Source organism: Phalacrocorax carbo, chromosome 4 (genome assembly GCF_963921805.1).
Source record: "Phalacrocorax carbo chromosome 4, bPhaCar2.1, whole genome shotgun sequence".
NCBI classification, from domain to species: domain Eukaryota; kingdom Metazoa; phylum Chordata; class Aves; order Suliformes; family Phalacrocoracidae; genus Phalacrocorax; species Phalacrocorax carbo.
In genome coordinates this window covers 74,712,510-74,736,738 of record NC_087516.1, presented here as the reverse complement: position 1 = coordinate 74,736,738, position 24,229 = coordinate 74,712,510, and the positions used below count along the sequence as shown (strand labels likewise).

The 24,229-nt window shown below is 42.6% G+C and overlaps 2 protein-coding genes across 6 annotated transcripts in view; one reads left to right on the top strand and one right to left on the bottom strand.

The window, feature by feature from the left end:
* Positions 1–9,123, top strand: part of LARP1B (La ribonucleoprotein 1B) — a 39,639-nt gene extending 30,516 nt beyond the window's left edge. For all 5 annotated transcript variants that reach the window (XM_064450472.1, XM_064450471.1, XM_064450473.1 and 2 more), the window contains one exon: positions 660–9,123. In XM_064450472.1, coding sequence (XP_064306542.1) covers positions 660–893 — 234 coding nt within the window. In that variant the 3' untranslated portion in view covers positions 894–9,123. The remainder of the gene's footprint in view (positions 1–659) is intronic.
* PGRMC2 (progesterone receptor membrane component 2) lies at positions 7,298–20,492 on the bottom strand. Its single transcript, XM_064450486.1, has 3 exons — positions 20,089–20,492; positions 9,869–10,024; positions 7,298–9,126 (listed from the first exon to the last, which is right to left on the bottom strand). Exons 1-3 carry the CDS (start codon positions 20,456–20,458, stop codon positions 9,029–9,031), a joined length of 624 nt encoding a protein of 207 aa, XP_064306556.1. The 5' UTR covers positions 20,459–20,492; the 3' UTR covers positions 7,298–9,028.
* Between the last annotated feature and the right edge of the window lie 3,737 nt (positions 20,493–24,229).

Genomic DNA, 24,229 nt, shown 5'->3' with positions numbered 1-24,229 from the left:
GATTCAAATGAAAAATGCAGTTTTGTTCTAGACATTCTTTTTTTGAACCAAAGTATGGTGCTGAGGTGTGGTGGCTAAAATGTAAAAAGCATCGATCTGTTTTCATTGTGTAACGAATAGCAAAAAAAGCTTATTTGTCATCTGGCAAGACTGATGACTTCCACACGGTTTAAGAATCCAGCAAATGAATTAATGCCCAACAGGCATTTCTTAACGAACTGTGACGGACGTTGTCCTTGCCGAGGCTTTATATGCCAAGTTCAATGTATCCTTCCTGTAGAACGCTGCATTCGTAAACCGTGTGATTCCAGAGTTCGGTGCTGCCGTGCTTGTCCAAACGGGCTGTGGTGCGCTACGTCACCGTCGTCCTCTGTAAGCCTCCATTTTCTAGGAGTTGTTGCAAACGTTTGGACAGTGCCGATTAAATAATACTGTAAGGCTGTTTAAAGTCCTCAATGTGCCATGCACTAGCACTTCTAGCTAAACGGCCAGGAAAGCTTTAGAATGTCACCAGTGAGCTGTGACTAACTGAGATTACTAGGCCTCACTGAGGGCCTAATTATGTAATGCTCTGTCCTTTTTGGTCCTTAAAGTACATGAAAAGGCAAATACCTGGCCTTGCGGAAAACATTCAACAGGTTGCCAATGTTTATTTTCAGCCTCCTATCAGTGAAGAATCTGGCAGAAAGAGACCGGTAGCCACAACAGATGAGGATTCAGGTCATCGCAGACATCAGCCTAGTTCTTCTAAAACCCTTCCTGCCGCTAAGCCCACGGCTGCCTGTCAGTCCCAGGCACGAAGAAACGTCACCAGTGGGAATACTGCGCAAGCGTCCATAGGCCATAACAGTGCTGCCACAAAACCTATAGAAAGTGATGTACCAGAAAAATAGACTTAAAGATGAGCTTGCGCCCTTGAGAATCAGCTTTTACATCACTCTTAATTTGGAGATCTTCAAGGCGAGCCAATCTAACATGCGATTAAAAATGTATGGGAAGACAAAGGATTGGATTCTCTTTTCCACAGGATTTAGTTCCAAAACACTTACCCTAGGAGAGTTGCTCTTGGATTTCGGGATCATCGGAAGGATCCTAGGGAAGATTCTTTGGCTTCAGTATTGCTTTCTCCGAGCTTTTGTTTACAAAGAACTGCATTCCTTGCATATGCAAAAAATACTTTGGGGATGCCTTACATTTCAGCTCATATTTCTTAAAAAAAGGTATGATATACCCATGTTATTTACTGTGCTTTCTTTACCCAGATTTTCCCATTATTCGTATGTTACCAAAGCAAAAAAAACTTAAGTTATGTGTAGAATTTTAAATGTAAAGGAAGGATCTATGTGATTGGTTTGCTCTTGAATCTAACTACGAAAAAGTATGGTTTTGTGCAAAGCACGCTCGAGAATGTGCAGCTGTATATGAAACTGCATTTCTTGATTCTATTTAAAGACATAGTTTCTATTATGTTTTTTTCAGGGTCTCCATAGTTAGTATTTTATTAAGTATGGAGTGGACATAACTGGGATAGTTTTGCAGCTATTTCCTTCAGTACTGGTTCTTAAATAGCTCAAGCAACAGCAAAATACAGGGGAAAATGGATCTGTTGATTTCACAGTGTCTTAATTCACATACAGTATCTAGAGTTTGTGCAGGTTGATCAAACAGCAAACTACTCAAATTATTCTTGGCGTGAGAGGTGTCTTCCTTTGAATTCTCTTACGATTATGAAGTACTCTAACAGGAGAGGCATAATTTTCAAAAATCTTTTTTTCTCCCTATTCCAAGTAATAAAAATTAGTTTGGAGGGAAACAAAGTATTCCTTGTAAATTCTATTTTTCGCTTTATTTTGCAATATCTGAATGAAGTTCTGCTTAAATTGTGCTAGCTAAGCCTAAATAATTTCAAGCAGGTCTAAATGCAATTTCACTGAATGTAAGTTATTCAAACACAAATCCACGTCTGTAGCTGAAATATGGGGATGTTTATATCCTGTAACTTCTTATTAACCTCATTACTGTTGGCTTTTAAAGATTCAAAAAACTGAGTGGGTAACTTACCTCTTCCAAGGGCAGTTGAGAAGAATTTCAGCTTTTCGTTAGTTAACTGCAGAAAAGACTTCAGTTAACTTCTAAAGTTAAAAAGTTAGGTCTAGCACAAATGCCTTAATCCACGAAGGTGCCCTGACAGCACAACCACGTATGGGGCTTTAAAGAACAAGTCCATTATTTTTTCAGTCACTGTCTTGTGAATCTCGATGAAACAAATTACGAACGTTTGCTTTGTAAAGGGAGCATATCTTAGTGGTGGCCTTCCCTACAGTTACTACCATTTCAGTATGAAATTGAGCCTTTTGTAAGTGGCCTGTTCTAAATGAATTCAAACGAACACATACCAATATTTCAAGTACTTTCCCATAAACATGCTGAAGTGACACATCTCAATCCTGTGTTTGATCCATGCCTTTTGCTATCCAAGAAAATGATGCGAATGTAAATTTGGATTGAAATTGTATATACAAGTAATGGATTTAAGATATTTCCTTTCACTTTTTCATTGGAAAATGTGCAGATTAAGCTTAGTGTGTGTAATTTTGTGATATCTTGACAAATTTTATAAAAACAACAACAACAACAAACCCTACTAGTGTTGTACATCAACTTTTTTTTTTTCCCCAAAGTGTGAAGAAAACCATCTAGAACGGGTGTAAGGCTGGAGACTTGCACGTGAATTTCTGTTGCCTCTGGTGCAAGCCGGTACCAGGGAAACCCAGCCCACGCAAGGCTGAAGTAGTTCTTGGGATGTGAGCCAGCTTTCTTTGAGTTCAATATTGATTTATGTTTTTCATATGACTGGGTATTTCTCAAAGAAGAACATGACAGGTGGCTGATAAATATGGCTGAAAGCAAAGAGTGAGCGCATTACCAGCGGGCCTCTGCAGGGCTAGCTGTTTAGACCCTGTCCCTTTATTTAGGGGGACAGAAAACCCACCCAAGTCCATGCCACAGCTCTGGCTGCCTTTCAGGATTGCCTCCTTTCACTTCCCATGGGCTTGAATCTTCCCTCCCTCGCTAAGCTGAGAATGAACCTGCTGGATTTTAGAATGAACCCCAAACACTTTGCTGGCGAAGGAGCTCGTTTCTCCATGGGGCTTACAGTGGTTAATCACCTTGCACTGACTGGCACACCTGTGCTGCAGAGCCATAAAATTGCCTCTGAACGCACATGTACATGCCCAACATTCTTTCTGATGCCTTTTAGCTCCATTTAAGCCAACCCCAACCTTCAATTAGTCTTTCTTAAGCCTGGCTGTTTTCTAATGGTAGTCTATTACTAAACACTTAGCAAGTCTTAGACCTTTCCTTGTCTAAAACTTCTCCCATGTGCTCTTTAAAGAACTTAGTTTAGGTTTGTCCTCATTTCTTCTGTTGAGAAATGACTGTACAAGTATTTCAAAGTATCCCCCCCGCCTAAACTCAGGAAGATTTTTCTTTTGTAATGCTCAGAATATTGGATTCTAAAGGCTTTTTAAAAGGGAAGGAAGGGAAGACTTCAGATGGCTCTTGTTCTGGATGGAGACCAGGTATGCTTTCCTCTTTAAGCAGCAGTAGCCTGCCTGCATGACCCATGCTCCTGGAGTTTAGCAGGGATTCGGGTTGCTGCAGGAGATAAAGCACTAGAATGAACAGAAGCCAGTTTGTATTCAGCGCAGCCTCGACCCTGCAGAACGTGCTTCAGGCAGCGCTGCAGCACTGAGGTGACAAACTGCACTCCCTCGCTTCCAGACAGAGGAAGAGACTAAGCGTCAGCCGATGTTCTTTTACGGACAAACCCCACAGCTATGCTAGGCTATACCCGGAATCTTAAAAGCTTTCTTCTCTGCTGGCTTTGGCCTAGATTGGGTTTGTTTGGTTTTTTTTTTTCCTGGGGTGGGGAGAATGCAGTTTCCTTTGCAGCTTATGTTTCCACAAACTCCACTATGAAAATGCAGCGCACAGACCATCCCCAACACCTAACCCTGTAATGGACCTACAGTTTTTAGCTTGTCTGAGGTGTTGTATTACTGTTTGACCTAAGTACCAAGAAACTTCAGAGTACAACTTAATGTGGCAACATTACATATTAAAGAAATGTAACAGTCTGTTACCAGTTCTAAGTCCTGCCTTAGTACCTTCAAAGCTGATTAGCTGAGGTTTCTTTCTAGTTAAAAAATGACACATACACACACACACAAAAAAAAAAACCAAACCCAAACCATGCCTTCAACTCTGTGAAAGCAAAGGACAGGGATTTCACTCCTGTGAAAGGGAGTTTTCATACAAGTAGTAATTGAATGCTTGTGGTTAAGTGACAAATCCAGACTTGCCACCAGCACTTCATACCTCCAAAAGGCTTTATTTTTAGATCCTTCCAGAGAGTATGCTTGTAGGCTTTGCTCAGGTATCCAGAAAAAGTGACAGGTCAGCAACATAAAATCATCATAACAAAAAAAAATAGTAGTAAACTTTGTAACCTGCATGGGGACAATTTGATTTGTTCATGATTTTTGGAGGAAGGCTGCAGCCCCTACCTCTCTGAAACGCGTTAAAGTTGCTGCCTGCTGATGCAGGAAAAAATACACAAAACCACAACAGTTCCCCAAGAGAAAGGGCGAGGAATGCTTTGGGTTTGTTTGGTTTTTTTTGTTTTGAAGTTTTCAGGTAAACAACCCTTCCCCTGCATTTGAACCAACCTTTGCACACATGTTCTATCACAAGCAAGCTTAAAACCCAATCTGTAAACACCTGCTAGTAAACGTTCACCTTTAACCATTGCATGGAAGCCAGCAGAAGGCTTGGCTAGTAACCTTCATACTGAATTACTTGGTTTCCATATTTAAGTAAGCTTTCTAGGCCAGAGTTACATTATTACTAGCGTTAAGTAGGAAAAGGAGTAAACAGCCAAGTCTACAGCTGCAACTGCATCATTCCGTTCATGCCTGAAAGCACAGTCAGAGGCCAGTGACGGCTGGGTTTTTCCCCCAGCCTACGCTTCAGCCTGCAGCACTGAAATGGGAAAGACCCAAGCCTGCAAGGAGGACTCTTCAGGCTGTGGATTTCATCACAAACACACTTTGAGCTTAATAAGTGAACTTCAGCAATGCTTCAGTACCGAGTTGCTGAATTAGTGAGTGACGCTTCATGAAAAACCACATGGCTTTGTCCTAAAAAAATAAAACCAACCCCAAAGCAGAGCTGGGAAGACCTTTATATGCAAAGTACTAGGTCTTGATCACTATTTTGTACTATTCTACACAATGATGCATGTGTTTCCTGGAGGAAATAAAACCCCTCCAACTTTTATTGTAGCAAAAACAATGATCAGCGAGACTCAAAGCATAAATAAGGTTTAACTATTCCTTGACCTTTACAATTAAGATGGTAACATCAAACTGATTTTGTAGGAAGGCCTAAGATCTTGAAAGTGAAATAAGATCAGCAGCAGAGTGCTACACTGACTTTAGATGATGCGTGCAACCCAGAGATGATAGAAAAAATTAAACTTTAGCCAAGGAAAAGTAGCTCTAGCACAATAAAAAGATACAAATACAAGCACATGAAAGGCTAATTCTGTAGTTCTTAGTGGGAATTCAAGATGTTCAGATCAAGTAACAACATGATATTTTTTTTCTTAACTCAAGAAGGTTTAAAAATAAATTCCTCCATAATAAAGCATTTTTGGTGTGCGAATGAGGCAGAAGTGTCAAAACAAATGACTACTCCAACTAGTTTAACGCTAAGTCTAGCCTAGGAAAACAAGTCCTAGATTAAACTGGAAATGTATTTTGTTTCTAAAGATGCCGAGAAAGACTTCCTTCAAGTCCCTTATGTTGCTTAAACAAAATTCAACACATTGTCAGTATCAACCTGCCTGTCATTGTAGTTAATAGTGAATTTTGGGCAAGCGATTGACGCAAACTTTACAAGGATGAACGCCTCCATAAAATTCTTATATTAATTGCACTAAAGTTTTGATGGATCTGATGTTATTCTAAACTATCCTGTGTAGGTGTCAACTTTATTTTTTTATAAAAATGAAAGCTACAACGTGCTTTGAAGCACTTTGGTTTTAGGTTGTCAGCTTTAAGTCACCGGTGACTTTGTGTGTAGGATGGACCTACATCTGCTAGCTGTCAAAATACAGGATTCAGTCTATACAACACAGTGGTGCCATGGGATGTCAGGTTTGTGTTCTTTAGTTACCACTAAATTCCTCCAAAGCAAAACTTGTCCTTTACCCTCTTGCTGTTCAACTAGTCCTAAATCATAAAAGTAAAAATTTTAGCACTGTTCTTTTAAAACAATTTAAAATCCAAAACCCAACACAACAAAGCTTTCTGTAGCTTGGCTGCGACTAAGCTTCACTGCATTTCTTACAGCAAGGGAAAGGCAAGGCAGCCCCTGGGTTAGGCAGTCGTGGCACATACGAAGCTGCCCTTCTTTCTCACTAGGAAGCGGCTACACAAACCAGACACAAGCACGATAAGCCACTAACGCTACAGCTACGCCAGGCGTAGCAACACCGATAGCTGTAACGAGCGAAGAGGAGAGTAACTCGTGGCAAGTGTTAAGAACCTCCAGCCACGACTTGGTACAGAAGAAGCTGTAACACACAGTACGTGTGTTTTCATGTGGAAGCCTGGGAAAAAAGTATGGATCTGGTTGTCCTAGCTGACGGTTGGGCAGGCCGCCCTTTCCTGCTCCACAGGTAGCCGCAGCTTGGTGCCATGGCGAGGTGCAGCAGCTGGTGCAAAAGCTAAAAGCAAAAGGTGTAAAGCCTTTTATAGCAAGATTTAGTTAACAGAAAAAACAAAATCCCTAGTGAAACATCCAGATAAAGAACTGGTGCTCGAGTACTCCTAGCTCCTGTCCTACGCATGGAAGCTTTTCTTTTATCCCTTGGCAGCTTCCATCATTCCACCTGAAACACGTTTCTGTGGTCAGTTACACTGGTACGCCAGCATTTCAGCAGTGGTAGATGATCAGCAGACACAGTGCTAAGGCACAAACCGAAGCCTGGACGCTGCACCAATGCTCAGCTCAAGGACGGGCCCTAAGCAGAAACGGGTGCTTCACTGGGCAGCCACACACCCGACCGGACTGTTCCGTCTGTACAAGAACCTGCAAGTGTAACCCAGCTTCTGTGGAGAAACGACTCCGGTTCTGCTCCTCCTGTGATAAAACTATTCTGTTCCAAGCCTGGGTACGCAAGAAAGAGAATTCAGCCTGCCTTCTGGGACACGTGAGTTACACGTGATTCAGCGGAGGATTTTTATTTGTTTTGTTTACATCAATATAAATCTCTTTCAAACAGTGATAAAAAGGAAGTAGTCCCTGGGATTTCAGTTTACAGTTCAACAGAATATAGAAACCTGCTACTGTAGGCTTATCGCAGGTGAAATCTGCAGAGGTACAGATGTAAGCCGTAAAGCTGCAAGTCATGAACTTTGTGGCGTCACCGTTACGAATTTAGCAGAACAGATGGTGAAACTTCTCCAGTGTGTCGAGTGATACCCACGTGTGGATCACCAGCGTTCTTGTCCTATTAGTGCCACGCGACATACTCCTTTTACTGTACATTACACGAGTTCCTAAAATGCTTCCCCTTTATTTACATCACTGATTTTTTTCTCCCCACCATGAATGCATTGGCACAGGTTTACTCTCTTAAATACAGCTTACCTGCAGAAGTCTCCAAGATTCTTCAAAAGCTGGGACTTGAAAAATAACGCCACGATGACAAAGAAAAGAATTAACAGTGGTGGATGTTTCATATCCAAGACTTCTTCCCCTTACTTTGTATTCCATCATCTTCCAGCTCTCCTTAACAGCTTCTACACAAAGTCTGACAGCACGTTTGGTATTGTACATGCTTTATTAAAATGGTACTCGTATTTACAATATCTGCAGAAACAATCCCTCCCAAGTCTTGCATTCAGACAGACACGCACACATACACACGCGCGCACGCCCCTTCACTCTCCAGGGGTGTGAAGGCTACGCTCCCAAAAGTTAGGCAGCTTCTGGAAGAGGAGGAAGGGTGATTTTTTTTGTGTGTGTTTGTAATTACTTAAAAAGAAGCATGGGAGTATGCATTTGGCCATCACAATGCTAATTTAAGTATATGTAGTATTAACATATGGCAGTAACACTGAGTATTCCTCTTTTACATTCTATACACAGAATGACATCAAGGTTTTCCAGTCAACAGAACATTCCAACTTCAGTCTCAATGCTGCTTGTAGTGACTATGAAACCACAATTTGGGGGCTGTCCCTTAAAACAATTCAAGTCTACGTAAGCGAAATAAGGCACAATTAAGATTTGATTTGATTTGATTCAGAGGATGGGGAAAAAGGGGGAGAGGCAGGCTTCAGATAATCGTCGTTGTTGCAGAGGAAACAGTTTTACCCGACCCTTTTGAGAAAAGGATGAATTTTACCCCCGTCCTAATCTACATGGACTTCTCTTAGAGAACTGAAGTATTCTGCCAGGGCTACTAACGCCCACCAACAAAACAAAATTGGAAATTCACATTTTAACACCGGTTTCAGTAGTCTAACCTACTGATACTGATGTACATGAGTACGTCTTTCTGTAATGCTGAAGGAGAAGACACGCATGAAACAAGATTCAAACCGTCCACTGAGCTTGAAGACTCACGTCTTTTAGAGAGCTTGTAACATATACGATTTGAAGGCTTCAGCTTACTGATAAAAAGGAATAGCGTTCTTGCCTTTAGATCCCTGGCCCCTCTTCGCTAACGAAGCCTAACCAGACATTACAAATAAACTGCAACGAAAAGTGTGGCAGCACAAATAATGTCTAGTATTCAAATCTTCATTTGTGAGTATATTATTTTCCTTGTACAAAACCTGTTGAATGTTTTTCGCAGCAGATGAACTGTACCCAAAGATGCAGGACATTCTGTGATGGGGAATAAGAGGTTGCAGTTCCGAAGGCCCCTGACTTTGGTTGTTTACAAAGTTCATTCCTGTTTAGTGTGATCCTTGGTATCTTCCTCATCTGTGTATTCTGATGGTTCTTCCCCTGGTTTTAGGAGTCTACCTACGTAGTCGTATTTTTCTGAAAAAGATTTATGATTCCATTACAATCAAATACAGCTGCATTTGCCAGTTAGCCTTCACTGCTCCAAATTCACTTCTCCTATGCACCAAGGTTCTGAACCTGAACCATGGAGATTGATGGCAATTTATCAGCAAGCTCAGCCTCCTAAAACAATCTTGCTACTTCCTCTGCTCTGAGCGCTTTGTTTCGGGTCTCCCGTCCCTCATCAGGTGAGCTTTATCACACAACGGCTGGAACCGCTGCTGTTAAAACCGGCACAAATTCCCTCAGCCTGTTTTGATTTCAGTTAATGTGAAGAATGACTCCCCCTCCCTCCAGAGGCATACTTCCATACCTTTGAGAAATTATTTCAAGGCAAACTCCTTCAATACCCCTCATGCCAAAACAACTCTTAGTCCTACTTGTAATTCCATGGCATCCAAAGCCAACAACCTGCGAGCAGGAATTCCATCAGCTAAGCTACACCGAGATTCAAGAGTGAAATCCTGCGCTGAAGAGCTGAGAAGAGAACAGCTTTCTCATATAAAACGAAAAGGTTGAAAAAGCTGTAATAGGATATAGGGGGATCCTCTCTGGGGAAGAAAGGCCTGAAACCCCTGGTCTTTTCCTAGGAAAGTTACATTGCAGTATTAATGTTACTGTCCACATCTCTTTAAAAGCTGCCCCGAGCCCAAATCAGTCACTTTTTAATAAAAGTATTTCCTTAAGCTAAAGATGTGCTGCTAATTTGAGACTTTACCTTTAAATTGCATTTCCCACTCTCTTACACTTTCCATCTGTACAGCATTTAAGTCCGATAGGTCATCATATTCATCTCTGAGTGCATCTTTATCTAGACAGAAAGTTGCTAGTCCCCTGGAGGCATCTCTGCCAGCAAATATTCCATATGGACCCTCTGAAAACAAAAAGACAAAATCGATACCTTCAAGTCTCTGTTTATGGCGACCAATCTCAGTTCTTTGTATGGTCTGCTGAAGCCATACATTAAACTTCTGCAGTGATGGGAACCCCAGCAGTTTCAACACCATGGCTGCGACATTGAACAGCACTGCGATTCACTCTTAAGTGTCACTAGGAGATAAAGTCTGCTGAGAGAAGCAGAACCAGAAATATGGCTTTGAAGGGATATCTGGAAAAAAACCCTGTCATTTGATGTAAGTCAGTTGATGTAAATTCCAAAGGGACTGGAGGCTGAAATTAAAAAGAAACGCACTTCTATTAAGCAAAACATAGAATATTTACAAGTCAGGCATGAACATAAGCAAATTGTATAGACATCTTAATGAGAAATCCATTGAATTTTATCAATTAATCGAACTTAAGAGTGCTAATTAATAATTTCACTTCCCTTACAGAACCACCACAACTTTCCACATACTTGACAGACAGTGCATCTTTTGACACATTTTTTACTTCTGTGGAAATTACCTCCTTTACGTTGGGCAGCAGATCACCCATACACCTATTTTGTGTTGTTCGTGAAAGCTGCACAAATCCTCATGTTAAGAATGTTAAGCAACTATTTCCTTTGTGCTTTTTGACTGATGCAAAGGCACACAAATAGGCTGGTAAAATTTTGAGCCATGACTGTCAAATGAATATTATTACAAGGAGAACTGGATGATTTGCAAACCAACAACTGTCAGGACTAGGTTGGTAACTGGCTTTCCCAAATTTTAATTAAACTAAAGAACTTCAAGCATATCGTTGTCTTGGATTTTCTTGACCTAAAAACAAATACCTTAATTCAGCTCAATTTAAAAAAAAAACCAAACCCAAAAAACAAAACAAAAAAACCTCTTTAAAATTTTCTGCACTAACTGCAGCAGCTAAGCACCAGGGAGATGCCCACAGCGTTACAGAGAACGGTCACTACTTGAAGATAAATAGGCCAGAACCCTTCTCTGGCTTACCTCTCAGAAGATGACAGTGGCTGTCAGCCTGAAGAAAAGGCAGCACCCACGGGCAAGAACGAACACAAGCAAGGGGCAATACACTGTCCTTCACCCCCTCTATTGCCTGCTGTAGCACCTTAGACCTCTTCTGCACCAGGATGAGCCACAGGAAATAATTCAGAGAGGCTGGTTTCCTCCCAGGCCGCTTGCTCCAGCCACCACACCTATCTGCTCTTGCCGGGCATTGACTTCAGGGTTGAGACAGAGGCTGAATGCAGCAGGAAGAACACCTGAGGCAGGAAACCTGAGCACCATATGGATTAGAAACTACGTCCTCACCAGAACTGGTGTTGTGTCTCCACCCCAGAGTGCTTGGCATTTAAGTTGCTTACAGTGAAACCTGAGAACAGAAGCATGTCTTATATGCCAAAGACAATTCCCCTGTCTCTCTGGAAATAAACCAACTGATTTAAAAACAAAATTTCACAAGAAGTACACATCAGAGAAAGAGCTATCAACTGGAAGCTTTCACCATACAAATCTGGCCGTAAGAGACAACCATAATGATTAATAGCATCTCTGCACTCATCCTTTCAGATATTTAGCTCCAGGCACAGCATTCACAGCAACTACCTCTGGGATCAGGGACTACGTTTATGCTACTTAAAAGAAACAAAGTCAGAGGGTTTGTGAATGCCATTTTTCTTATCTGTATCCTGAACTAGACATTTATTTGAAAAACAGGATTCAGAGGCTGAAATCAATCCTATAGCAAGATATTTAATCTACACGTTTTGCACACTCAGTCACCTCCCGTGAAACAGCGTAGGAGGTAGCAATGGCCATCATTTGCAATGTAGCAGAGAGCTTCTTCAAACAAAAAGTCTTGCTTCACTCCAAAACAGCTGCAATTCGAGTGATCTGGTTTTTGATGCTCTGAATGAAGAACACAGGAGCTATAAACAGCTCTTACGAAGACCACACACAACCAGTAAATCCTTAAGAGCAATTATAAATTGCTACTTAACCTCCCCACCATCAGTGTTTTGTCCCGAGTTTTTCCTTTCTCTGAAGCATTTAAAACAAGTATTTCCATAAACACGACTAGCTATTTGCGTAATGCATCTTCAAAATTCTGGCTAACCAGAGTTAGAGAAGCACACTGCTCCCCTGCCCTTCTACCCTGCGTTTAGTGGTTTATGGACTTTTACAGCGCCTGCCGAGATGCCACCTCTTGGTCCACCAGCTCAATTCCAATTATTTCTGTTAAAAAGATAATTACATTATATTTATCTGTATCAAACCCTGAACACCCTTACATCTCCGTAATATACTTAATTGAAAGCAAGAATGCATTTAGAATGTATCAGTCTGCATTAAGATTAATGGATGCAAAATTTCTGCAAATATATTGTAATATCAGATGCTACAACGCCAATATTTTTTATTCTTTCCTAAAATTGAATTTAAATGTGAACATCCAACATGTTTACTACAGAAGTATTCAGGAGTCCCAGGGAAACCATCAAGCCAGGCCCAAGCACTCAACAGAATGCTAACTAGTAAAAACCAGCCTTTGGACTTGGTAGACTACATCTCAAATTCCAGCTCTGCAAATGTAACTTAGCAATGTGTCCCATTCTTTAATCCTTTACTAGAAGGCAAATATTGAATTATGGTTATTTAAAAAAAAAAAAGTGCAAGCCTGGCTTCCCCTTAGTTGCAGGGCTGCTAAAGCAGAAGTTCAGAGATCTCAGTAAAAGCAATCTACCTCAAGATTTAAAGCTTCCATTCAGATATTTTATGCAGAGATTAAGTAGAGTATTTTATATTAATACAGAATGTACAGGTCTGAGGTTTTGCTATAAGCCCTCGTCCATTTTTCACTTTTATATAAATACTGGTGCGACGGTCTTAAAAAGTTATCAGATTTCATTGTGCTTGGAGAAGCATCCAGGAAGGTGCCAGCACAGAGAACCCTGGGGAGAAATATGCTTCAAGAACACGATTCTGAGGTAGACACATCAGTGCAATCCTAGACATACTCCCGCAGAGTTCCTTCATGACCAGGTAGAGTTTACTCAGCAAGCCCTACCCACAGCCCTTCTTTTCTTTCCTATTGTCTGCCTATTTATTCAGACTGGCTCCTGTTCTAAATAATTGATTGCACCATGACAGGATATACATACCAAAGAGATTGCAAAAAGAGATGCTGTTAGCATAGGTATGTATACCAAACTGATTTTTGAGACCCTACCACAAAATTTCAGTGGTCGTCTTTTGCTGCGCCCCCAAATTAGCTATTTCATAGTCAAATATTTCTTAAAAAAACCACTCTCCTTCCATTCCTATTTGGCATTTCGCAATAACAAAAGGAAAGCCAGGGAAGTGTCAAAACCCATTAAAACACGTCTGCTCCACATTACTTGGCTACAGGTAGCCTTACATGAAGGAAAACTTTGTTTCTTGAAGAAGGCTTTTCTTCCCATCGTTGCTTTCACATATTAAAGCACTTTGTTTCAGAGCCTTTGTTTATTTTAGCACTGAGACCAAACAGTTATCAAGACTACGTATTTGCCTACATATCTCCACATCTATACCACCACGTTTATATACTGCCTTTTTCCCCTGGATAAAGTCCTCGTTTGCCTTACAACTACGTCGTAGAAAGAATGCCCTTCTCTAAGCTACGAAGCATGCAAAATGTTACTACCCACTACCTGCAGATCCTCATTTTCTTTCAGAATCTAGTTAAAAATCTGGTCACCTTGACGGATTTGACATCTTGTTCCAGCCTGACATCCACCTGTATTCACAAATGAACTGGGTAACTTGGGAACGGGCAAAATCAGAGTCTCTTCGGCCAGTAAAAATACCTTTCCAATCCCCCCACTCAGAATTTCTGCATGTCCTAGCCCTGTTTCAGTTCTCAAATGAAGAAGTCATTTCTCTTTGCAGATACCCTAAAACAACAGCAGGCAAGGAAAAATAAATTTAACATTAAAGCACCGTATTAAAAATTTGAGATAGGAAGCTGTCCAAGCTGAAGTTTTTATCTGGAAGCACTGCTTCTAGTCACTTGCTCCAAAGCAGGCTAAACTGGATCTTGGAATTTTCCGCTGGTTCGGGCAATAGTTCCTCCAGCAAAACCTATGCTGGTGTTCAGTTTTTGAATAGATATTCTTGGTTTACCACAGAGGCTCTCTGACCATTTCAGTTCTACACTAGCTTTACAGAACATCCCAGACTATTGCTCCAAGACTAGTAACGAAGGTGAACGCTGCACACTGACCTTTGGATTGCTCCAACTGTCAGCACAGGGACTGCACCACAGATAGCCGCAGGTGGACTTTATGGCTAATGAATCGATTTGTAGTCTAAGAATTGTATTTGTTCTCACAAGGCCCATGCAAGTTCCCTGAAGTTAACACAGGTTAACAAGGCTCAGTTTTAAACCAGCTTTGGTTTCTTGAAGCGCTCAAAAAGCACATCTGAGCGATCACCAAATATGCAAAGCACACCAGATGTTCTTTGCATCTGTGTGCTCCATGAGGCCACTGGAAATAAAACCCACTTTTGTCTGAAGGTTAGAAATTCATGGGCAACTTTTCTTAAACTGCAGACAAGAATAAAGACTAGTCTGTCCTTTAATGTAAAGGAACAAAGGGAGACAGACCACAAAATTATTGACAGCTGCAGTATTCTACCACTTAGTCTACCTTTTCCACTCCAAACCAAAGTGAAATCTCCACTGCCTGTTTAAAATTTTCCATCTGAATGCTGACATGTGTTTGTTCAGCGTTGCATCTTTTATGAGGGAATGAAAAAGCTGCACATTAGACAAAGCCAGCTTGAAAGCAGAAGCTTTCTAATAACATTTATCACTGGGAATTCAAGGTGACATAATTTTAACTCTACTCCTCCAGATGTACGGAAAAGGAAAGATGTGGGTCAATTTTAAGTTACAACTTGCATGGGAAGTAATTGCTCTTAGGAGAGCAGTCCACAAAGCCTGCATGCTAAGATGGGAACTGCTTAGCAAGAGGGGTCTAAACCTGACTTCTTAGGCACAAGACCAGGGGGCCTCACTCTCTCCTTTGCTTGCTTTTTTAACTGTTTTTTAACACTGTTAGAAAAACAGCACAGGAATCAATGACCCAATTTCAATGACAGGCAGATAACCAGTGCTGGTAGGACAGCCTGTAGTTCAGTAGTCAGGAGGTTCTTGGAAGACAGCTCCTGTACCTTGCTTTAGGGAGAAGTGCTCTGGCCGCTAGTTTATTCCACAACAAGGCAAGCAATGCTGGCCAGGTTTTTGGTTAAATGATAGAGAGCTACACTGCTATGTACTAGATTTACCATCTATATGTCATTAGCAATGAAGCCACTACCACATCCTAATATACCTTGCTATGAGCATACCTGCTTGATCAACTAGCGGTTTACACAGACCTTTTATCAAACACACAGTTGTTCAAGTTTTAAGGAATACATTCAGGTTATTAAAAAAGGAAAAAGGGAAAAAAAAAAAGCTGATAGACACACAGAGCAGCAGCAGAGGAGGAGAAAGAGCGATGTATCTTCTTGCACAGAACCACTTCACTGGCCCCTGCTCTCTGTCAACATGGACTGAGGGCTTAGGACAACCCCTTCGTCCTGGTGGCAAGGGCACTACTCGCTATCATCAGAAGTATGGAAACAACCTCTCGCCAAAACACAGGTATACACCTTTTCAGTTTTACTACTTCTGGTAGGAACTTAAGTTTCTTTATCCAGAAACACTGTTTCTTTAAAAAGTTGAGTCCCAGGGCTGGAGACACCTCCATTACACTGACACCAAAGAGCTGACACACATCAAAAACACAGAGAAAATACACACCGTACAGGAAGCACGTCTTCCCCCCCCTCAAGTCTTATCCTCTGTACTCATCTGTAAACCCTCAGCCTGTTGTGTTCTTAAGATAAGGCCACCCTTAACAGAATTCTCCAGCGACAACATATATGATGTCCCTCCTACAGCATTTCGCAACTGAATTGAAAAGCATCAGTACCATCTAAATAGAGACACACTGAGGTTCCAAAGGAAGTCTAACAGCATCAGATTTTTATACAGATGATGGGCAAAAAATGACAGCTGTTTACTACAGAATTTTTCAAAGTATTTAACAACAGAAATCACAATTCTTAACTGGATTTGCAATACGAAATAAAGCTAATTTTCCCCTCATGAAAAATTAACTACGATGGAAATTTTTGTGGAAGGAACTACTACTACCTAGCCTATTCCTCTTGGAAAACTGGAAAGCAGAAATCTTCATGACACTTTGAAAGAAAAGAGTGGGATGAGAAACGAGCTGACAGTGACAAAGTATTGCAGCAAAGGAAAGTCAGGAAATTGATTTTTTTTTTTTTTTTTGAATCATGAAACATTAAGAACCAAGAAGTGACGTGGAGCAGCTGTATATACTGGATTGCATGTAATCTTGCTTTGTCATGCTCAAAGCAGTCTGTTTTTTATAACTGCACAAAGTATTTGATAAGTTGATCAAGAGCTGTTTACAGCATTATCTTGGCATGCTAATTTAAGGGCTAAATATTAAGACCTGCTAACATTACTTTAACCCTTACTATGCCCTTCTATTGACCAATATACTACCAGGAATCTTGATACAAGCAAACATGAAATTAAATGTTGTGATAAATGAAACAGTAAAAACTGTCTCTCATGATAAGGAAATAAAACCAACACAGGACACACTAAAGGTATTAATCATTAGGCTTTAAGTCATGAGATGTGATTACAGATGGGGAAATCACCCCAAAACAGCTTCTCTGAAAATCTGGTTACATGGTATTTTTAATAGTGAGCCGCTATTTGTTTATTTTTTTAGAGTCTGTGAGTGATTGAGTGATAAACGTAATTAATTAAAATTAATAACCAAGCAAAGCATTCTAGGACACTTACTCATTTGGGCACAAATAGAGGTGGTATTTAATACAACTAAAAGTCAAGTGTTGAAACAAAGGATATGCTTGCAGGACAGAGGACTATCCCAGGAAGTGGCATTTCGGAAAAGAACTTGGCAAATAAAGTTTTAAATTAAGAGTTCGCTGAAAGTAAAGTGATTTTTGGAGGCACACTTAAATGTGTGATATAACCTTTTCTTGCTCCCAGCTAAAATGTGTTAGACATACCAAAGACTAATAGGATACCAGTGAGATAAATTGTGTAAGGCTTAAAGAAGACAACATGAGGAAAACAAAAAATGTATCAAATAAATGTTCACAAAACTGAAGTTTTCAATCTCGGCTGTTTGAAAGGATGACTTCAACAGTCTATCTGTTTAAAAAAAAATAAAATCTTAACTCTATGTAAGTAAAGGCCTCTTCAATGAAACAGACAAAAGTATAACAGGATTCCATGGACAGAAACTTAAAACCAGAATAGCTTCGAATAAAATCAGAAGCCTGGGGGGACTTTTAATGGAGTCTCAACTGCTGGACAAAAATCTGGACTTTGATGGCAATTCCATGCATTTTTTGCCTTCTGCTATAAGTAGAAAAATAAGGAACACCTTTACATCCAAACTACAGCTAAGAAAAACCCCAAATCTTCATTTCAGGATATCAGAAGCCTTCTGAGACAACCACATTATTCAACATTAACCCAGCAGCCAAGATATCCTTAAGATTTTATAGCGAGCCCTCAGCCAATGCTTTCTGCTGCCTTCAGAGCTGAAGCACTATTTCACATCAGTACCTCAACAAAGTACAAAAGGCTCACAGTCCGAGCCCACCATGTCAGCAAAGCCACTGCCCTCAACTGTTTATTCTGTTAAACAAAATTTGGCTTTGTCCGTATGCTTTGCACTTTTCTTGCTGTACTCCAGCTAGGAGGCATAAAATCACCAAGAGAACTGCTGCGGATGTCTGGCTACTCTGACCAAAGCCCTTCCAAAAAGGTCTCAACCAGTGTTAGAAGACTTTTCTACCTAACTCTTCTCAGATCTTTTAAGGCCTGCAAGCCACCTGCTAGCTTTTCTTCTTTTCAGCCATAACATAGTTGCAAGAAAATATTCCCCAACATGCATCTGTACAGGGAAACCACGTCAGCATGATTCAAAAATCAACACATTTGGCAGAAAACACACAGCTGATGATGCACAGGTTGAGCATCACTAGCCTAACGTCCATGGCACCAAGTAACAGAGATCTGATAGACAAAGGTGATGTCAGTTCTGTTATAAAGAGGCAATCTTTCACTACAGGGGGGGAAAAAAGACCCCAAAACCCCATTGTCCCTCTCCACAAAAAGCTGGAAGCACTGCTTTGGGAAAACAGCTGCTGCCAGTTATCAAAAAAGCAGTCCTGGAACATAAAGCTTCAGCTTCCTCACAATAATAGACCTCCAGAGGTTGACAATGAGGACCAGTGATGATATCTACAGTGGAGCGCCTAAAATCTAATACACAAAAGAGTTAAAGTGAATGGTTAGATTATGGTTCGGTATTATCTCAGGGAGTAATTTATGAAGCAATCTGTCAACTTACTGGCGTTTTAAGTTTCATGTAGCATATGAATTACCTGCATTTTACATCAGCACATAGGTCTCAGTTTAAAAACCCCTAAAGCGAGAGAGACAAAAGTACGAGCCCGATTACGTGTCATGAAAGCTGCAGCACGCCAGAATGCATTTTCTCAGCTTTACTGGTCAATGAACAAAATAAGGCATGGCAAGGTAGTTCAGATTCCATCAGTAACTTTTACAGTACTTGGTCAGAAAAGCATTTTGATTCACTTATGGCAGTTTCCATTTCTGCGACTGGTAGCAGAGCTGGTGTCATGAACTTTGAGGGTTAACAAGAGTTACAAAATACTAGCACAGTACAACTGCTTATCGCTTCCCTGGTAAGAACCAAAGACTTGTAATACACCAGTTCCCTATTTTGCTTTTTGTAACCTAAGATCACTGAAAAATAATAATAATCATAATTACTTAACTTGAGCTATTTCCTGGGGGGCGGGGCAGCAGGGAAAGTATCCTCTCTCCCCTCCACCCCGTCGTACAAGGACACTTGCCATACCTACTATGAAAACTCCTGCATAATTTGATTAGATCAAGTTTTCCAAACCACCATTGTTTAAGGAAGAAAATTATCAGCAGTCACGACCCTCATTTCCTTTGGCATCAGATGTGAATGCAGCACTGACTACAAAGTTTATCCACGTCACTATTAAGAACGCTGTTTATTATAGGCAAATATGCTGCAGTTTCACAACCTGCAACAGGAATATAGGAACACAACACTGCCTTTAAAGCACACTTTTGTTAACCTTTGAAGTATACGTTTCTGCTCTAAAGAACCACATTGCCCCTCTTTCTGTGTAAGAGATTGGGTTGATTTCTGCACTCTTCTCAAGGGTAGCAATACATCAGTCCCCGAGCTCTCCCTGCTTGCCTCTATCCTGATTAAAATTCATAGTCAATATGGCATTTGCACCTAAATAAGTAAACAGCTGGATTTTTTTCCCTTTCCTGAACCGTAAGAGCTAGAATGAAGGAAGCATTGCTCAGCTGCACTTGGGAAACCTACTAGAAGAGATAGAAGGAAAAAAACCCCAAAGAATTGAACGCTGCACATCCAAATCTAGGCGACTGGAAAGCCGGACGGCTGAAGAGAAGGCAGACCCGTTGTGCACCAGCTATTTAAAACTGCCGCTAGGCCCCAGGCAGGCAGCGGGCGGGCCTGGGAGGGGGCTGCGGCCGGCGGCGGCCGGGTGGCGGTGTGCACGGCTGCTTCCCACCTGACACCGCCACCGGCGGCCCTGTCAGGCGTGCGGACAGGCAGCACGGGATAAACCCGGGGGCCCGGACCGGCGCCGAGAGGCAGCGAGGCCTCCCCGCAGCCCACCGCCCCCCAGAGGGAGCCCCCGCCGGCCGGGCCGGGCAGGGCAGGGCCCACCACCGGTCCCCACCGTCCGCCCCAGCGCCGCCTCCCGCCAGCGCCGCCCGAGAGGCGGCCTCCGCCAAGGGACCCCCCCTCACCCGGCCCCGGCCCCTCACCGGGCCCGTAGAACTTGCTGCCTTTGGTCACGTCGAAGACTTTGCCGTTGACAGCCAGGAGGATGCGGGGGTTGCGGGCCCCGTCGAACTCCCGCAGCTGCTCCAAGGAGAAATCCCGTCGCTTCATCCGCGGCAGCGCGGCGGCCTGGCTCTGCCGCGCCGCGCCCCCCGCCCCGCTCCGCGCCCCCCACCGCAGGTACAGCCGGTAGGCCGCCAGCAGCGCCAGGGCCAGCAGGCCCACGTTCAGCAGCATCTCACCGCCCGCCACCGCCGCCGCCGCGCCGGCCGGCGGCTCCCCCGCTCCCCCGCCCCCTCGGCCGCCGCCACCGCTCCCCTCAGTCCTCAGCCCGCCGTCCCCATCGTCCGCCATCGCTGCCCGGCCAGCGCCCGCCCGCCCGCGCCGCGGCCACGCCCACCCGAGACTCCGCCCACCCGGTCGGCACCCCGCCCACCCCGCCGACGCCTGCTTCCCATTGGTCCCCAGGAGAGGCGGTGCCGCCCCAGGCAGGCTGGGGCCCGGCGGGCCAATGGGGTGCGGACACGCCCCGCCGGCCGCAACAGCTCTCCGCTCGCGAGAGGTGCCGTCGCCGCGCATGCGTGCTTCCCCGCCCCCGAGTTACCCCGCGCGCCCAGGTGGCGTTGGCGGGAATGTGAGGGGGAGAGGGATAGCGGGGGGGAGTCTGAGGTGGGGCAGCTACCACAGTGACCCGCTCGTAGCTCGTCTTAGCCTCGCTCCCCCTCACGGGAGCGAGAGGGCACCGCCGCCCGCGACTGTCAAAGCAGGGTGCGGGGGGTAGGCGGTACAGTGGAGGGGGCTGAAGGCGGCGGGGCGGTGTTGCAGGACGCACCTGCCTCCGTCGCTGGGGAGAGGGTCGAAGGCCGGCGGTGTTGGCCACGGCGGTGCAGCCACGTCGTGCCGTGCCTTTGCGGCGGTCGCTGAGTAAGCGACGCGTCTGCCCGCAGCCCTGGTGCGGAGGTGGTTTTGCCGTCTGCTTGAGGGAACGCAGGCGTGCCCTGCGGTGAGGCAGCAGCCGTTCTTGGAGGGAGACCTTTCGAGGTAGCTCAAGGGACTGGTGCGCTTCACTGCGTAGGGTAAATACACCCTGCTATTTTTTTGCTGGCAGAAACGGGGTGCTTACTAACAGTAGGCTAATCTACTAGAATTACATCTTGTATTTTGAAATGTAGCAGTGGCAGTACATGGGTGGCTTTAGTAGGTCTCATTAAGTATGACCGGTGTCCGGGAGTGCGTTTGCTCGGTTATGTGAGGAGAAAGACTTGAAGCTTTTATTATATTCAAGGAGAGTGGGTGCACATAGACCATCTCAGTAGGATGACGCTTACCTGCAGAGAAGACAAAGACCTGGGTGGAATTTAGCCCTTCTGTTCCTCTCATCTTGTGAATGTGTTCCCAGGCAAAACTGTCTCATCAGATGATACTGAAGAGCTGCTCTAGAAATGTGTAACTGGGCCTAGGGAACTTAAGCCAGGCTCAGTCACGCTCCCTGTGGCTGGAATGTGATGCAAGGAGTACTTTGGACTTGAGAAACATTGTTATTCCACGTAACTGTGTGGTGCTGAAGCATCCCTGCGTAATAACATCAGCCTGAAGAATAACTCACAATTATGTAACTCAGAGAAGTCAGAAAACTCCTGTGTTTTCACAAAGGCTGATAGACAGTGCAAGAGACTCAACCCAGTGGAAATAACTAACAATATTTACATTGCTGTTTACATAAAGCTCTGCATTTTCAACACCCTGTGTAATGATCAGGTGTTTAATCTTCTGCTCTCTGAGCCAGTTCAGTAATGACTACCTCTGTGAGGAAACAGGATGAAGTTCTTGCCAGTTAAAGACCTGCAATTAAAATACTACTACTCTTCCTCTTAACCAAGCAGGCTCTATTTAATATACGTCAAAGTAAACACTATTAAGAAAGTCCTTTTATCTCAACAAGTCACAGCTTGATTGTGGTTAACATCAGTTTTTATCACAGAATCGTAATATGTTTGGATTGTCTGGGAACAGCTGTGGTGCAGGTCAGAAAAAGATGGAGTTGCACTCTTATGTCCAGATTTCTTTCCCTCATGAGTTTAATTTAGATTTTCCACAACATCTTACTATGTTCTCTTAACCTCCTCTGTACCTTAAAGACAGGTTCAGAAAACAAGTAGCAAAGGATATGAAATACTTTTATCCATCTGCCTAATACGATCTTATCTCTAAATTCACACAGACAGGCTAAATAATTCTAGACGTTTCTTTGAAAGCACATGGTTTCCTACTGCGTGAGCATGGTGTTCTGCTGTATTCTAGAAGGAATTCTTTCAGAAATTAGCATGGCTCCTGTAAGTGTTCTAGCTTTCATTTGTTTGTTCTGGCTGCCTTCTTAAGAGATTCTTTTGCTGCCTGAGCTTGGCTAGAATACCTTGATTTGGTTCTGTGAGCCTTGGATCTAGCGCAGCAAAATGGTGGCTATTTTTGAGTCCCAATAAGCTGGAAACCAAGAGGACTTCCAGGAATCCACGCTAAGGAAGTGAAAGTTTAGAAGAATTTTACCTGAAGGAATTTAAACTCTAGAAAATAGACAAATACATTAAAAATAATATCATGCAAATACTCAATACACTAAATATACTAAGTATACTCAAATTAGAACATTTTCTAAACCTAGGAGAAAGAAACCACTGAAAACATGTAGGTTTGGAACAGGAGAAATGCTGGCTGGTTGCCCCCGGTTAGTGTACACCTCAGATAAGTCCAGAGGCAAAGGTCCCAGCACAGCTGTGCCCACCTTCAGTACCAGAACACCATCACCAGAAGACAGGTGCTCATGATCTGCTAACTCAGATATGACAAGCAAACACCTTCCTGTCTTGGGCAGATGAGTTTCAACTTCAGTCAAATTTTGTCACTCTGCTGTTAGCTGTACCTGCTATAGAAATGCCAGAAGAAAAACAGTTTCTCCACTACAACTGCTTCCAGTGTTTCTTCCTTCCCTGTCTTTGGTTTGCCAAGACAAAAACTCTGTCCTTGTAAAGTATTAAAGTAATGTTCTATAAACCTCCTACAACTAGTAAAGGGCCCCCTAAAAGTTCCTTAGCATTACTGTGTTGCTTCTATGGTGCTTTATGTACACTTCTTGGTGGTTCTTTTGGTGTGAACCAAATTTTGATCAATTTTGATCTAATTGACAGTCAGCTGTCACAGATCCTGACCCATGATTGGGGAGCCCAGGTATTGCTAATGTATATAATTGTGTCAGTGGAGTCATTACTGCAATAGGATTAGAGAAGTGAAAGGAGACTCAGACATGCTGGGTTACCTATGAAAAAAAACCTCAAGGATTTTCTAAATTTTGAAATTAATGCACAGCTAAATCATTTGTGTAGGTTTGATCTGAAGGGCAAAGTAGTAATACTTGCACATCACAGTTTCCTATAAACAGCTTAGTGAGCCCTGAAAAAAACAAATATGAAAGAATATTGCGAAGTTTCTAATTATGTGTTACAGCTTTTTTTGTTCTTGAGTAATCTAATTTTATTGGGTTTTTTTACCTAACAAAACTTGAAGAATACCTAGAAAATTAATAATTTATCACTATATTCTTACGCAATCTCATCGATTGTTACTTGTTTATCCTCTAATTCTTGGAGGTTAATAGCCATTAACTTTCCTAGCAGTCTGTCTGCCATATCTTACGTGATTTGTTCTAATAACAAGGAAAAAACAGTAGTACCTTTTGAAGTTATTTTCTCACTGGTGTTAGATGGTCAATATTTTTCTATATCGGTATACATTTTTTTCAGAATAGAGCCTTCTGTGTTACAGTGTAACATATATGGTATGACTGACTTTGTCCTAAGAATGTCACAAATCGGTCAGTTGCCACCTACTTTGTTTGCTCCACATATGAAATAATTATCTAACTTTTAGAGAGAATCAGGTAAGGTGTTTGTGGATGACCCTTCCATTAGGAGGTGAATGCCTCAACTCAGAGTTACGTTCTTCACTTTTTCTTTTCAAACACTGCTTATTGCTGTCTCTGGAAAGAAGTCTGAGCTTGGTGAAAAGCACAATGACAGCACAACTTTACAAACAGAAATTGAACTCTGATATGAGCCACTATCACAGCTGAAG